The sequence below is a fragment of the Dermacentor silvarum genome, chromosome 10 (genome assembly GCF_013339745.2).
Source record: "Dermacentor silvarum isolate Dsil-2018 chromosome 10, BIME_Dsil_1.4, whole genome shotgun sequence".
In the NCBI taxonomy this organism is placed as follows: domain Eukaryota; kingdom Metazoa; phylum Arthropoda; class Arachnida; order Ixodida; family Ixodidae; genus Dermacentor; species Dermacentor silvarum.
This window is the reverse complement of record NC_051163.1, coordinates 43,969,667-43,985,853: the sequence shown is the minus strand read 5'-3', so window position 1 is coordinate 43,985,853 and position 16,187 is coordinate 43,969,667. Positions and strand designations below refer to the sequence as shown.

At 45.4% G+C, this 16,187-nt stretch overlaps 1 protein-coding gene across 1 annotated transcript; it reads right to left on the bottom strand.

Moving 5' to 3' along the window:
• Positions 1-4,249: 4,249 nt before the first annotated feature.
• LOC119431496 (uncharacterized) lies at positions 4,250-13,484 on the bottom strand. The gene is made up of 3 exons (XM_049657883.1): positions 12,750-13,484; positions 7,279-7,478; positions 4,250-4,580 (listed from the first exon to the last, which is right to left on the bottom strand). The coding sequence occupies exons 1-3, from the start codon at positions 13,482-13,484 to the stop codon at positions 4,250-4,252; spliced, it is 1,266 nt and encodes a 421-aa protein (XP_049513840.1).
• Positions 13,485-16,187: the final 2,703 nt, after the last annotated feature.

Sequence of the window (16,187 nt, the reverse complement as noted above, 5' to 3'; positions counted from 1 at the left end):
CAACAATACTGCCGATGTATCGTGAAAATCGCCTAGCTCCTCAGGCTATTGCTTACGCTTCCCATTATAATGAAGTCTGTACAGTTATAACGTCTTTATAACGAAATGCTCATCACCTGCGAAGTAATTCGGTATACAGGTCATTTCGTTGTAAAGGTCGCGCACCGCACAACTCACAATAGAGCCGGGAACGAATTATTCCTTTTTCGTACAGGTCATTTCGTTTTAGAGACGCTCTTGAGGAGACGCTCGACTGTATATGACATGCCCGTCTTACCAGCTAATGCTTAATGTGTTCGTCACAGTCACACCTTGATCTTTTGACAGTCCATAAAGTATACAACGTTGAGATTTGCTTTCGTCGACGCTGAGTAGTTTGCTAATGCAAATTTGTAATAGAATAGCTTGAAAGTTGACAAAAACCTACGAGCAGTAAAATTATTTTGTGGCTGATTTCTAGCACGCACGCGATGTTCTGGATTTTCCACATTAACAGCACGGATGTACTGTTAATGTGAAAAAGGATAAAGGTCCTCACTGCTTGTGACCTCTACTGGCTTCTATGTATTGGTCCATAATAGTTGTAAGTAAAAGTGACAATTCATGGGGAAAAATATAATGAAGATACTATTGGCAAGAAACACATCAGTGGGACGGACCCTGCAGCGACACTGCTAGCTTTATTTCTTGATTATGCCCATTTTAAAGAGTCGCGAAATGTGTGCATTGTACAGCTATCAATAGCTTGGCAGAAAACTTATTCCGGGCCATATTAAAGAACATCACATTTCAAAACCAAATATAAACAAGATATTTTAATATTAGGTGGCTGCCACAAACATGTTTTGCAGTTATATTCTATCATAGTAAAGCCGCCAATGCATTCACTTATGTATATAGGAAGCTGGAGAAGAGAAAGCAATATCGTCCAGGCTTTTCTTATACTAGTTTCGAATGTTAGTGTAGCATTTAAATAGTCCGTTTTAGTTGTTATGTCCGCTGAAACGGTTTCTTTACGCACAATAATTGGGTGGTAACTAATGAGGTTACTGAGAGATCAGAGATACATTGCGCGAGATTTTATCATAATCCTCATAATCAGCCTATATTTATGTCCACTGCAGGACGAAGGCCACTCCCTGCGATCTCCAATTACCATTCTCTTGCGCTAGCTGATTCCAATTAATTTGCACCTGCAAATTTCTTAATTTCTTCACCCCATCGAGTTTTCTGCCGTCCTCGACTGCGCATCTCTTCTCTTGGCACCCATTCCGTAACTCTAATGCCCCCCCGGTTATACACCCAACGAATTACATGGCCTTTGCAGAGAGAAGAGACCACTGACATAGATTTCACGCCACATAATCCTCGCACAGGTTTTACAGTGCGATACTTATGCGGCGTGAAATCAATATCACTGGCCTCATCTCTCTGTGGACGCCTAAACATTTCTAAAAATCTTGGGTACGCTGATTACCTTTGGTTGGCTAAATGATCGTTGCCACTCAGCGAACATATTTGTGTCACACCTCGACTCCAAGGTGGGACGCCAATCCGCGAGATCATGGTTCCAGCTAATTTGGCAGCACGGTCGCTGCACAACTTGATAAGACAGACTTTCTCACCTTCTTCTACAACCTATCTCGTTCTCCTGAAATATACCATGGCATGCTTTTTAAGATTGACATTCTTAAGCCGAAGTGCTGCTCACTACGTTCGGCATGAAAGTTGCAGTCACAAGCACGTCGGATGAGATAAGGTAGCATATTACAGCGACACTTATTACACAGAATGGGGACAGCCTCCCAAAGTTGCTCCTGTCCTGTGCTACTTTCTTTCCTTAAAAAAAGCATTTGAAGTAGTTTCATTAATATGCCAAAAGACTTGCCTTCCATCGTAACGACACGCTGCCTGACGCCAATAGGACTGACGCGCATTGCCCTGGCGTACATTTGTTTCGCATTTAAGAAGCTCTACTTTGGTAACCACTGCACGAATTATGACAAGTTTTGCAGCATTTACAAGTAAAAGTTAAAATCATGTGACAATAGGGAGCATATTTCTATTTAGACGATCAACGTTCCTACAGAAATTCTTCAAAGTCACAAAATACTCAAATGAAGTTCACAACTATGTAACCCGGCATTAAAAAAAAGTTAGGGGCAGCTTGACACTAAGTGGTTCGAAGACTGTGCAAACAGCGAAGCTGGTGGCCCTTCCCTAACTGTAACTTTGTTTTCCTTTGCTTAACTTAGTTTGGCTTTGCTGATTCTTAGCTTTAACTTTGCTTAACTTGGTTTGGCTTGGCTGGTTCTCAGCTGAACTTGGCCGACCCCGAGTATCGGGACGATACTCGAGGTCGGCGCGCAGTCTTCCAAGGGCCACTTTATAATCGGATGTCGCGTGGACGCGCGAACGCGCTCGGCACGGGGACGTGGCCACGCCAGCGAAAGCGCAGCACTCTATAGTCCGGCGCGAGGCGTGGCCGATGAATGCCGGATATGTCGGCAGCACCACGCGCTGTCGCGAGGGCAAGCTGGGAGAGGATGGTAACCTCGTCGAGCGATGACGTCACGTGCGTCGCCTAGTGACGCCTCGCCCCAGCTGTGCGAGGCGTTGCTAGGCAACGCCCGGTGACGTCATCGCCAGGCGCAGTTTTCTGTTAACGCTCCACGGCCGAACCGCTGTTAAACATAATCTCGTAATTCCGCAAACTGCCTATGTTGAGGCACCTAAGGCGGACAAAATTGCGGTATGATGCATCACTCTGAAGTATGCCACTCATTTAGGGTGGCCCATTTGCAAAACCCGCGTAAGCATTGAAACAGTTACACTTTGTAAACTTGTATAGCACATTTGTCCCTTTTAGATGCTCTATAGACATGCTGTTTACAGAAGTGCGATACTGGCGTTTCTTATATTGCTACTGATTTATAATGTTCCCGGATCACTTTTATTGATTACCACTTTTATAGTAGTTTTTGTAAAACGTTAGAAGCCTGAAATCGAACTCATTGTTTAAACAGTAGGCACAAACCAGCATTCTTTAGTACATGCAACATGCTTTATTTAAATCGGTTAAGCAGTTGTCTATTGAAGGCACTTCTGCGTTTACGCATATTTGAAATGCAGATTCTAGTTTCCTTTTCGTCTTGACGCGTCAATCTGAGACCGTGAACCCAAGCTTATGTTACCAAGAAAACACACATGAAATGACGCTTACCTGCTGGCTCACAGCAGAATTTACTTCGAACACACTGATCACACTTGTACACACTTGTAAATTCAGCTGTCCTTTCAAGTGTAATGACTGCGCAACACGCCCGCACATTTAGCGCGCTCTCTCACTTATTAATATGAAACAATTGTTAAGGATATTGGATCTTGACGCAATAACGCCTAATATTACCTGTAACACATGCAGTGTACAATGTTAGCACATCAAACGTCAACGCCACTTGTGCAAACAAACTAAAACACTACAAAGGAGCGAATACACGAAAAACTTCAATGGACACCCTTAAGAACCATGACCCATAAGCCAAGCCTTTACTGCAGTTACCACCGCAAATCAGTGCCGCGAGAAAAAAAACAGATTATAATTAAGGACAATATGAATGACACACCGGGACAGATAAGAGAAAATCACCAAGGAATTGTGTAGTAATCGTTTCTGCTTTTTTTTCTTGCAGAAGAGGAATAAAAATATTTTAACCGCACTGACGCACCTGATCGTCCACCGTTCCTCAGCATGATGGTCTTTTACGTCGTCGCCATCTTCCTTCGGGCTGTCCAGAACGATTACCAGTAAAAAGTCATTGGTGAACTTCAACGGCAGATTCAGAGCACTTCCGACGCAACATTTATTGCTCATTTTGTGAGTACTGCTTGCATGCCATTTGCCTGTTGCCTTCGCTAATAACTTGTAAAACAACGACAACGATTAGTTGGGATCAAGTTACGAGCAGCACTAAAGTAGGAGTTTTTGTTTGTTTCTCTTTTTGTTTTGTTTTTGTTGTGTTCGCTTTTTTTGCGAATAGAGGTTTGCAGTTTCGAAGTCGTTGCTACGGGGCGCGTGCTTGCGAAGTTGATAGAGAGATTCTGATTGTATGAAGCTAAGAAGAAGGGAATGGTTCGGGGGTGCAACGCAGCGTCTCTTGAGAGGAAGTCAGCGAAGTAAGGCCCCTCCGGAAACCCTGTCATTGGAATTCACCATCAGCTCGCATGCACCGGAAGTGAACCACTTAATTCATTCGCCGTCCTTGCTTTCGTACGACCAGCGCTTCTCGACGGCCGCCAGGCGGCGCAGCGGGCAACGCGTGAACGTGGCCGCGTGCGGGCCGTGGCAGTTGGCGCAGCGGGGCTCGCCCCTGCGGTCGCACTTCTTGTAGCTGTGCGGGCCCGAGCAGACCTTGCAGCGGGGCGTGCGCAGGCAGTAGCGCGCCATGTGGCCGAAGCGCTGGCAGCACATGCACTGCACCGGCGGCTCGAAATGGGGCCGCACTACGAACGGCCGGTCGCCGAGGAACTTGGCCACCTCGGGCTTCGGGACCACGGTCGTCGGCATCCTTTTGTCCGGCCTGAAAGCATACAAGAGCGCAAGCCAGGGCTCGATAAGCACACCGTCGAGCACCACTGAAGTTACACTCAGCTTCGTACTACTGATGGCTCTTACATGACGTCGTGGAGTCAGCTTATCACCGTGCCGGTGCACCAGTATGACGGCTATGAAGACTTCAGCGCTAGTCATCTTATCGATAACTTTGACGCGACGTCACAGACCCAGCTCATCAATGTGCCGGTGCACCAGCATGGCGACTATGATGACGTCAGTGCAAGCATATCACAGCAGGAAGTGATGCGGAATCTACGTTGATCCCAGCGGCAGTTTGGAACGGTAGCGGTGTCATTGCGAATCAGTGAAATTCTAACGTGTTCCGTCTGTGATTGATGCGATGTCAGATTGCTCAACGTTAACGGGCTACCACTGTGTTGTATGCGGATGCAAGAATAACTTTCTAAAGCGAATGGGAAGTACATCTTCAGCCGTGGCGACTCCGTGGATTCCGCCGCTGCCGTTTCAGACAAGCGTCGGCTCTGAACTGCCAGCACCAACAGAAAACACTTGACGCCAGCGGCTTCGGTGCACGTATGTTCAGAAGAGTTTGTTTCCAGCGTGCGTACGGCGACGAATTCGACACCGCGGACCAAACTGGGATATGAACGAAAGGTGCGTATCCGAGTCAGTCAACTAGTACCAAAGGACGAAGTCAACTATTTCTTTATGCACACACATTAAAGTTCTATCTGTTCAAATGTGTTCTAAGATAATCGTGCTTGGCAACCGACGTTATGGTGGAAGTTGACTGGGGACGTATAATGAAAGCAGTACGTGCCCGCGAAGAGAATGAAGGTCTGTTCTCTTTCGTTCGCGTTCTGTATAACCAAGCCATGCTTACCGTGTGCCAACTGCCCTAGCTCACATGGGATCTCCCGCGCTACCCAATCTCGCCGGCAAGCTGTGTGGCCGGTGCCAGCATACGGCCTTTGTGGTCGAGTTATTCTACAGTTTTTTTTTTTTTTTTCATTTTTTAAAGCTAGATGCCCAGATGTCTAATAAATAATGCTTAGAAAGTTATACCGTGAAAACTTCTTTCGGAGCATTAAAGCTAGAAAAACGTGTTTTCCCGAAGCTTCAATAGTTACCTGGAGTTGTATGTACGCCGCTGGTGCGGCACAACGCATGGCAGACACATACACCCCTGATTGCTGCCACCTGAGTGATACCTTAGTAGGGTTCAAGACTAGACGCCCCTTAATAATGCGGTGCACATATGTCACGTGTCGACGATGTTCAGACTTGACTCGCCTCCTATTTCGATGGCGGGCAGAGCTGTGGCAGCGCCTCTAGGCCCATCGCCGTTTGATATTGCGGCTATATCGAAGCTCAAAGCTTAATGACGACGCGCTAAGAAATTTCCCAATCGCAAGAAAACTTGTTGAGACCTTTAAGAAAAATGCGAAAACTTGCCACGCGTCGTCAACAGCACGTTCGCAGTGCACCCTCCAGCGCGCTCCCACATACCAGCATGTTGTCCGACTATAGACGGCGCCGTGATCGCAAAATGGTGACGCCCTCGATAAAACGGTCTACAGTATTCATAGTGTTGCCTGCTGTGTACAAAACGCACTACATCAATTGAAGAAATTAACTCTTATTAGGATCATAACTTATAATTGATTTCATGTAATAGCTATAGAGCATGTACTGATACGTGAGGCGTTTTGTCAGAAGACACGTGTGTTGTCTTGTGAAGCATCTTGTGTGTGTGTTGTGTCTGAAGCCAATAAACGTGTTGTCAGCGACGAAGTGGTAGATATATTTAGTGTTTGCATTGGTTCGTGTTAGCTTGTCTGACGTCTATCTTGTGTCATACGTCTAATCACGCAAAATATAATGACCGGCGTTCTTTAACGAAAATAATGGCAAGAGTGGCGTTAGCTTGCCATGGGTGCCACCGTTATTCTTCGTTAGGTGTGAATATAGTATCAACGTCATTAAAGTCTGCAGCCAGGCTATACGCATTATAAGTGTGCCGGAGCAACAGTCCCAGTCGAGACAATACTGTTGGCTCAACTAAACGGCGTAATTTTTAAGCCTCACGCTAAGTTAGGCCTCCCGTTATTATCATTATTTGCAGTATATTACCAGCACTTGGGATAAAACGTGAAAGTTACCAATGAAAATGCGAAGATGTTAACATATGGAACGCTTACTGTTTTAGAGCCCAGGACTGTTTCGACATGAAGACATTTCGACAATTAGCCCGCACGTCAAGATGCATTGGTTGTATGGTGTTGGTTGCTCTCTTGTGTTTTTCTCCTTGGCCTTTTTAGTAGGCTCGTTTTATGTAGTTCACTTCATTTGATTTCACTTACTATTCTCATTTTGAGGCGTATGGATTTTCTTGCGGCATTTTCGTTTTTTATTATTATTATATTGTTTCATGTGGCTAATGCTTACGCTAGCATTTTTCATGTTTTTTCTCTTTCTTTTTTTTAATCCATATGGTTTCAGTTGCAGTTTTTTTTCCCTTATAATACGTTGATCAATTATCCCTGTACCGTCTCTGACAAGGAAAACTTGTCCGAATTTTGTCTTTGTGTGTGGGTGCTGTGTGTGTGTGCTTACTGTGCCGCTGATATAGTACGCATTGAGTAGACCCAAATTGCAATAAAACAAAACGCAAGACACATATTCTGTTCCGTATGGCCCACCTGAAGGTGAGGATCACGTTGAAAGTGGGCACGCGTTCGACGCGTTCATCAACTTGGCGCTTGTAGACCACCTGGCGGCGGGCGTGAATGACGCCTTGGGACACGAACCACTCCTGCAGCTGCTCATCCGAGTGGGCTATTGGCACGTTGGTGATCTTGCCGACGTTGTTGCCGCCGTCGGCGAAAACTTTAACGCCCACCTTCAGGTATAAATAATTTTTTAAAATGAACACATTCAATATTAACACACGAGCCTCATTAGACTCTATCCACACAGTCACTGCACGATTTACTTTACCCAGACGAGAGAGATATGTGCGCCGAATATACCGATTTTTTTGAAAAACGTATACCAGCTTGAGCGTCTTCTACAATTTTAGGAATGCTGCGTCAAGTTTTACAAAAATAATGTGCTGAAAGGTGGGGCCTCCCACTTTTGTAAATATATATATATATATATATATATATATATATATATATATACAAAAAAGGAAATTGTGATGCTATCAGGGCAGCCCTCTTCGCAAGACAGAAGTTTTTTTATCTTCTTATTTGGTCATAGTGCTGCAGCTGTTCAACACACTTTGTTCGACTCCCAGCGAACAGAATACGACAGCTTGACATAACATGCGCGAGCGTCTACCATGTACGTTTGTTCAACTCCTCCAACGGGACTGACACCTTCCTTTCTCGAGATTACGCATACTTTCAAACCCTAGCCACTGAGACAAAACACTTCATCCTCATTGTGCAGGGAATAATTTGATATTTTAAAAAATTAATTAGGATTTCAGGTGGCAGAACCACCATCCGAATATGAGGCACGCCGTAGTGGGGCACTACATATTAATTTGGACCACCTGGGGTTCTCTAACGTGCACTGAATGATTTGATATTAAATATCTGTATATCGGCGCCAGGCATGTTCTGCGGGACAGGAAGGCCAAAACACTCATGATCATCATCAGCAGCAGCAGCCTATCTTTATTTCCACTGCAGGACGAAGGATGGCCAAAACACTACTGCGCGCTGAAGTCTTCATTTGACCAAATGGCGAGTGGGGCCGCGCCCGTGTTTCTGACAGCGGCTGCAACTGAGCCTGTTTACCATGTTCAAACCTGCGCAGATGTGGTGGCATAGACCTCGTACCAGGTGCACGTGTAAGTCTGCGCAGCTAACACAAGTTGCGCTGTGCGCTGAAATTTTATTGCGATAGCAATTATATGGCCACTCCAAGCGGGCTTCTGCCGTCGTCGTCGCCGTGAGGTTCTGTATAAAGTCATAGGGCGATAAAATCGTCGCCGCGCGCCGTATGCTGCATGTGCGCGTGAAAGCACGCGAGGGACTCGCGCTTTTACGGAGAGCGGACGCACGGCGGGGAGCAAACGCGACGTCTGCCGATGCGCGACAGGTTATTGGGGAATGGGAGGGAGAGTAAAATCCGCTGTGTAGAAGTCGCTTTAACTGCCTGACGCCCATAGGCGTGTCTACCGGAGGGGGGGGGGGGGCAGGGGGAGGGGGGCACTTGCCCCCCTCCCCCCCTGTCAAAAGTGGGGGGAGGGCAATTAGTATGCAATTTGCCTCCCCCCCCCCCGCCCCACTTCTGACAGCGGGCACTTTCGGCTGCACGCCGGACAGTACAACAAAACTACAGCTGAAGCTAAATTTTCCTAATAGAGTGGCCACGTAAGTACTGCTTTTCTTTACTACGTATCCCCTGCTTGAGCAGCAAGGATTGTCTTTTGTCGCTCCTGGTGACGCGCTGTAGCGGGCTACACGCGGGATTCACCATACACGCTCTCACAATTGCGGAGAAGGCCTGGCACTGGACAGTTACCACCCTTTCAAGTTGCCGCTTGCGCTACTTGCAGCAGGCACATTTTCTTGGGACCGCCTAAGCGCATTTTAAAACGCAATCGGCTTGCTATATTTAACCTGCGGGCGAGGAAATGCAAAGGTCAGGATAAAGTATTATAATCAGCCACGCCCAACGATTGGTGTGCCTTTTACGGCATGAAATAGAAACTGTTACTCGTTTCCCGGCAGGAGCAAGAGCAGCAGATATTTTATATTTTGAAGAAATGAAAGCCACTTTTTGGTGATGTGTACCGAAAATGGGAACTGTGTGGGTTGCTTATGTGCTCAAAAAAAACCGTTACTGAATACCTCGCTTTCTCCAAATTTTTGTGCTTTATACACGGCATTTAGTTTCCCCCTAGTATCCTCGGTATACTATGTGCGGCACGGTGTTTATACTTATTCGAAGTATGGAGCAATGTTCTGAGCGACGAGCGATATATGTTTATTCTGTGTAGGTTCACTACAGCCTTTGTAGAAAGTTACCCATTGAAGTGTTCCAGGGTGTCATACTGCCGCTAGTCCAAATCTTTCCCAGACACCTAACTGCTTAAATTCAAGTGTTGCCGATAATTACTAAACCCTCGTTTCCCCATGTGTTTTCGTGCATCATACGAGATCCGGTGTTTTTCTCTTGTTTCCTCGGTGAGCTAAGCCAGGCATCTTGTTTGTATCTGTGGAAAATTAAGGGCATGGTATGGGCAATGTGTAGATAAGGCAGAAAGTTGGGCTAGTTGGTAACGAGCACTAATAAGACGTGATTACTAAATTAAAAAGATAGAGACAAGAGAAAGAACATGGGACCACGCTGCAGATAGGTAGACAATGTTCAGTGTAGGTACACAGACAATATGTAGAAAATGTTCCAAATGTGTGGGTTAAATTCGCCTTTTCCAATAGAATAGACGGCTGCGCTGTCATAGTTACAACTGCAACAGAAGTCAAATTTTTCGAACATAGGGGAAACAATACGCCAAGTTTATGCGCGATGGTAAATGTGTGTTCATCAAATACAGCTTTAAAAAAAGCTGTAAGCAAGAATTCGAAAGTAACTCCCTGCTGTTATTAACTAGGTTTTCCAATGTCCCAGGAGAACTCTGCGTTTCACACTCTAAAAACAGTTGCACCCTTTGGGGCGTATTTTTGCCACAGAACAATAATCGTCATCTGACTTGCGTGGCTTTCCTTTCTTTAACGCTGTGCGCCCGGCACTTCTCGGTCACGAACGACAAGAGCGTTATCAGCGTGACACAGCGTTCTCGACAGGAAAGTAGCAAATGCAGAGTTTTCAAGATAGGAAACGCAAGCATGACAGATGACGATTATTGTTGTGTGGCAAAAATGCACCCCAAAGGGTGCAACTGTTTTTAGAGTGCAGATACTTTATACTATGACGAAATAGACAGCATTGTAAGTACAATGTGTTGCTAAGTTTTAAGGTTTCAGGCTCATGTAGAAGCATAACTGCGAGTCGGCCTAGTTGGAACAGATTCATTTTTAAAACTTTTTGTGCGCGAACAAACAGGGACGAAGAAAAGGAGTAACACAAGGACGAGCGTTACGAATAATAATTGAACACTTGTTTTTTTACTTTGTACTTTTTTTATACGTGATATATTGGGTTCACCTGGTGTCCTCACTGAAATAAAGGAAGCAGATTCTTTATAGTTTCTGACTCTGAGGACCGGGTAACGTTTGATGTGTGTGTAAAATTCAAAATAGATGGGTAATTGGGACTTTCGCGATAAATTACGTATACAAGCACTCCATAGTGTGTTATGAGCCTGTCTAACGAGCGGGCCACAATTGAGCCCACTGACCTGACAGAACTGTAAATGCCACCAAGACTAAATCTAGCAAAGATCGGTGATCCATCTGTTCAAATTAAACGAGGTTGTGTCAAACACAGTCTTTCTAAAAAAATGATATTCAAGTGCTAGAGCGCGTGATATGGCCACTTCCAGCTATGCTTCCCAATGTATTGACATAGCTGTTGGTTACAACAGATTTATATTTCGTGGAAAGGCAAGAGAGGTCATGGTAAGTGCGACAAAATTTTTACGTTCCTGGCCAATTTATAAGCATTGCAAATAATTACTTAGCCGTCGTTTTCCCCACTATTTTTCATATGTTATAAGGTGTTCCTAGTTGGTTTCAGCGATGTCCTCGGTGAACTAAACAAGACGTTTGGTTTATATTTGGCGAAAATAAAGGGCGCGGTGTGGTTAATATGTAAGTAAAACTAAAGACAGGGGACTAATTATGATATTTGCATTAAATTACGCAAGCAAGCAATCCGGCGCCTTATGAATGTGTTTTACGAACAAATGAGAATTTATCCCACCCGCCGTGGTTGCCCAGTGGCTATGGCGTTGGGATGTTGAGCACGAGGTCGCGGGATCGAATCCCGGCCAAGGCGGCCGCATTTCGATGGGGGCGAAATGCGAAAGCACCCGTGTACTTAGATTTAGGTGCACGTTAAAGAACCCCAGGTGGTCCAAATTTCCGGAGTCCCCAACTACGGTGTGCCTCATAATCAGAGCATGGTTTTGGCACGTGAAACCCCATAATTTAATTTAATTAAGAATTTATCCCGCTGCCCTAGTAGAACTGTTAACTCAACCGATATCCAATCAACAGAAATTTGAGAGGGCAGGGGGGGGGGGGGGGATGAGTAGGGAGGGAGTACACCATGGTAAACGTTATGGCGAAGTAACATGTGTGCTAATGAATTACTGGCTTTTTAAAAATTTCGAACAAGAAGTGCTCGGCCACTTTTTTCACTATGCGATATAATTCAGGCAACTAAAACTTTTATTGAAACTGTTCGAAAGGAACAGCCTCACTGGAAATTTGGTTTTAATTCTCCAAGGTCGCGCACGTCTGCTGTCTTTTTTTCTTGCGAATATTACAAGTCGCGTATGTTGATTATACTTCGTTGTGTATAAGTTCGATAATACTATTACCTTAACTAGCGATACATGTATGCTGTCTATACACTTAAAGTACAATTGTTTGCTTAATTAGCAACGTCGTCTGTAACAAGTGTGCATTTTTTTATGTGCGCTGCTGCTAGTACTGGGCGGGATCAGGGACCTCCGGGCACCCACTGCCTTTTGTACCTGTATCATATGTGGATGTTATATAGTGGCAACAAATAAATGCAAACTGACAATAATTTTTCGGGCCCCCATGGTTCACCATGTGTGATTGATAAATAGGTATGTGTTAAATATAAAAATTACCGACAGACGCATTTCCTGGCTTTTGGATTTGTATAGGAAATTATGTACATATATATATATATATATATATATATATATATATATATATATATATATAGAGAGAGAGAGAGAGAGATAAAGTCAGATCCTTTGCGGTTTGCCTCCCCCCCCCCCCCACTCGAGAAGTAGTTGGTACGCCAGTGCATCACCACTGTACCCGTCCTCCGCGATTATACTAGCGATCATAACGAGGTTGACGTTGAAGGCGACGCACTAAATGATAGTAGCGCGCCATTTCCGCGTACTTCTCGTCACTTGGCTTCGCGCTACGGAAGTTTCGACACATCTATACCATTTAGCTCACTACTTGTTAGCTCTTTCTCAGCGCACCTTATGTCCGGCGATGTTCCGCAATCGCAGCAGCCTGGCTGCCGCCTCGGCCGAACCGACGACGACGACCAGACTGCCGTTGTAGGTGACCCGCTGGAACAGTATGGGCTCCTTCGCCGCGGCGGTCAGGTCAATGGTGACCTTTTCAATCTCCAGCTGAAGGAAAGAGGGCGCCGAGCCGACGGTCTTGAAGTACAGCTCGATGCCCGCGACCTTGAAGTCGTCGTCGTAGGTGCACGACAGGCCGTACCAGCCGCGAGCTCCGCGGCCGCGATTCCTGGCTCTCCATTTCCCGCGGAACGCCTCAGCGGCGGGCAGCCATCGACGACCCAGTCCTCCATAGGTGGCTTTGGGCGGGACCATCGGATTCCGTGCCACGGGCGTCGGCGCTGGCTCCGGAGACGGGCTGACCTGAGTTTTCGAGTTGGACTCCGGGTCAGATGGCGGGGGCGATTGTCGTTTAGAGGAAGAGTCTGAGTCTGAATCTGAGTCCGAGTACGACTCGCCGGAATCTGTGCGCCATTCCATGTCCGAGGGGTGGCTGGAGTCATCCTCCTGGTCAAAGTCTGAATCTCGGGACCCACTCGCTTGGCCCGATGTGTTCCCGCCGCCTTGGTGGTCGAGATCGCTCGAGCTTGGCAACGTCTGTTTCGTTGAGTGTCTGCGCGCATGGTCTCCAGAAAAATCTGACCCTTGACCTGAGCCTTTGAGGGAACGTTCGCGACAGAGGGACATGATCGATCGAAAAGCAGGAAAGTCTGCGGTGCGCCTTGGCTCTTTCGTCGGAGTACGGTATCTTATAAATGAAAGCTTGCATTCATGACAGGGTTCTCCTGTTCAGCATATCGATGGGAGGAAACGCTTTCATCGACCTCCCGAAAGCGCGAAATATAGCGCCTGTGACGGCGGCACAGGAAAGGAAAATTACCAAAGCAGTGAATAAACAATGGAGCAATAGCTTCCCCGTCGTGCCATATGTGCAGGTGTTATCCCTGCAGCTTCGATTCTTGCGGAGATAGTGCCTTGCCAACGGAAAATGACCGGAAACAAAATGAGAACCGAGGCTTTTGGTAAACATTCGAAACTAAACGTACGCAGATCGCTATGATGTTGACGATTTACGATAATTTGCAACATTTCTGGAAAGAAATTGAAGATGAACTCTCAGCCCGCGAGCTTGAGCGCATGCTATCATCACATAGGGACATACTTCACGAAAGAAAACGGAATACAGACATAACTTACTCTATTCCAATGGGCAGAGCAGCGCTGACAGGCGTGTAACTCGGCAGAACGGTGGCAAGAACTACGGAAATTTGCAGATATCTTTATTAGTGTATTTCACGAGCAAGCCCAGTTTCACAATCTTCTCTCGTTTAACATGCTCGTGCGTCTAGTTAATAAAAAGATATCCGGCATAGCCCATATCCCTATGAAAGCCAACATTACTGCGATTAACCATGAAGAAATGTAGCGACACACCGTAATACCAAATCCTTCACTTCTGTTAGTCGACTTGCTTGCTTGCTTGTTCTTCACTTGTGGCGCGTGCCCACTACGAGGGATTGGCCAAGGAGCTGACGGTTAAAGTTTAGAGCGAAGGGGGATAGAGAAATTATGTATAAAGAGCAATGTTTTGGTTGTATTAGAACAATTTCGAACACACAATCATCGATTTAATGAGCAATTCAATCACTGATTTCGACAATTAGCATGGTAGTCTTGTTCTGTCACAGAGATAGTCGCAAATGGACACACTCAGATGTTTCTTTTGAGACATTTTCAAACCGGTACCTCAGTAGAAACACAGGGTACAGCTTACGCCACACCTCAATAGTAGCGAAGAAACCCAGGACAAACTATGGCATGCAAACTATCGAATATGAAACCATGCGTTTATGTAATACGTACCCTAACATTGTTGATGTCGCTAGAGATTGTACAACTATTCGCCAATTTAAACACTTCATAGTGAACGTGTTTCTCACTTCTGATCTAGATATGCTGTACAAATGTTAAAGCAACAGTGAATTCTTCAGTGTTAAAGGTGCTTGGTTGTTGCATTAGTGATGTAATAATTAAATTCTTTAAATGTTACTTTTATGTTAGTCATGTAATTACTCGTTTGTATGTTATTTTACAAGCAAATGGTGTTCTGCAGTGTGCTTCAAAGATTGTTTTGTATGTAGTTTGAAATGTCTGTTTTACAAACTGCTTTTGTAACTTGCAAATTCCGCTATCTCTGCTGCCCCAGCGAGGTAAGGCCTAGTCAGGAGATTTAAGCCCTCCTTTTGCCTTACCTCGCGGGCAAACCTTGTACCTGTTTTGCCCGAAAAAAAAAAAAAGCCAATGAAGAAGCCCCAAGGGAGAGGATATTTTGAGTAGTTAAAGAAATACCCAACTTTTGGAATGAAAATTCGAATTTCTTCCTCTGGTTTGAAAATCGACGGCACGCTAGTGGAAAGTGGTCAATATTTTTGGGTTCCTGGCAGGTAGGACACAGAGGGGACGGTGCCAGACCGGACCTGTAAGCTAAAGCTTTAATGGTGGAATGCGGGAGCGTTATGGAGATTTCTGATTTAGGTATGGGACACCATTTATTGTCCCACAAAAAGCATAAGTGATTAAATTCCGAAGTTGGATTTTCCGTTTTTTTTTTTTTTTTTATTTTGGAGGAGAACATTTTCTAAACCTAGTCTCAGTGACACAAGCTGAACAAGGACATAACGGACATAACTGGTCATCAAGAGATTTCTGCGCACGTGTGTCAGCCATTCCATTTAAGAATGTACCACGATGCCCTGGAACCCATACCAATCGTACCACACCTAATTTTGGAGGGGTTAATGATTTAGATGTATTGGCTACCTACTTCTTCAATTTTTTTTACATGCAACTTCTTTCCTTCTTTGCATCTCAGTGCCGACCATTCCACCAAAATCCTTTTGAACAATAAACGTTTTCTTTCTTCTTCCTCTCTCAAAGCCCACTCTGGTCGCATTCTGTTCAATTTCTTCTTTCTCCACACTCGACTGCTTCTAATGCCGACTTCTTTTTTTATTTCTCTGTAGCTAGTTTCTTGAATTCTATGTTGCCGACTTCATTTTTCCCCCTCTCGTTCATGGCCATATATCCGAGCACCTGCCCAACGTCACATACCCATTCTGGCACTGGAGGATCGGCCAATAAATTTTTTATAGCTAGTGTCACCTGCCCACTTGCACACGCCCAATTGCCCAAGTTTGTCTGTTCCTCTTTGCCTATTCAGGTACAAACCCAGTGACCAAGTTCGCGTGAAAGAGGTTAGATATGGGCAGGCACACCAAAAAAGTGCGCGAAGTTGCTATACAACGCTAATCGCAATAAAATCTTGGAGGATGAGCACGCGTCTGCTCCTTCTTATCTTGACACCACACACTCACAACCCGGTAGCATTAC

What these genes read in the sequence shown, in the direction of transcription:
- LOC119431496 (XM_049657883.1), bottom strand. Translation starts at nt 13,484, where the DNA reads ATGTCCCTCTGTCGCGAACGTTCCCTCAAAGGCTCAGGTCAAGGGTCA. An exon ending in GGAACATCGCCGGACATAAG is followed by an intron (nt 7,479 to 12,749) that starts GTGCGCTGAGAA and finishes TTATACCTGAAG; the next exon opens with GTGGGCGTTAAAGTTTTCGC. An exon ending in AACGTGATCCTCACCTTCAG is followed by an intron (nt 4,581 to 7,278) that starts GTGGGCCATACG and finishes GTATGCTTTCAG; the next exon opens with GCCGGACAAAAGGATGCCGA.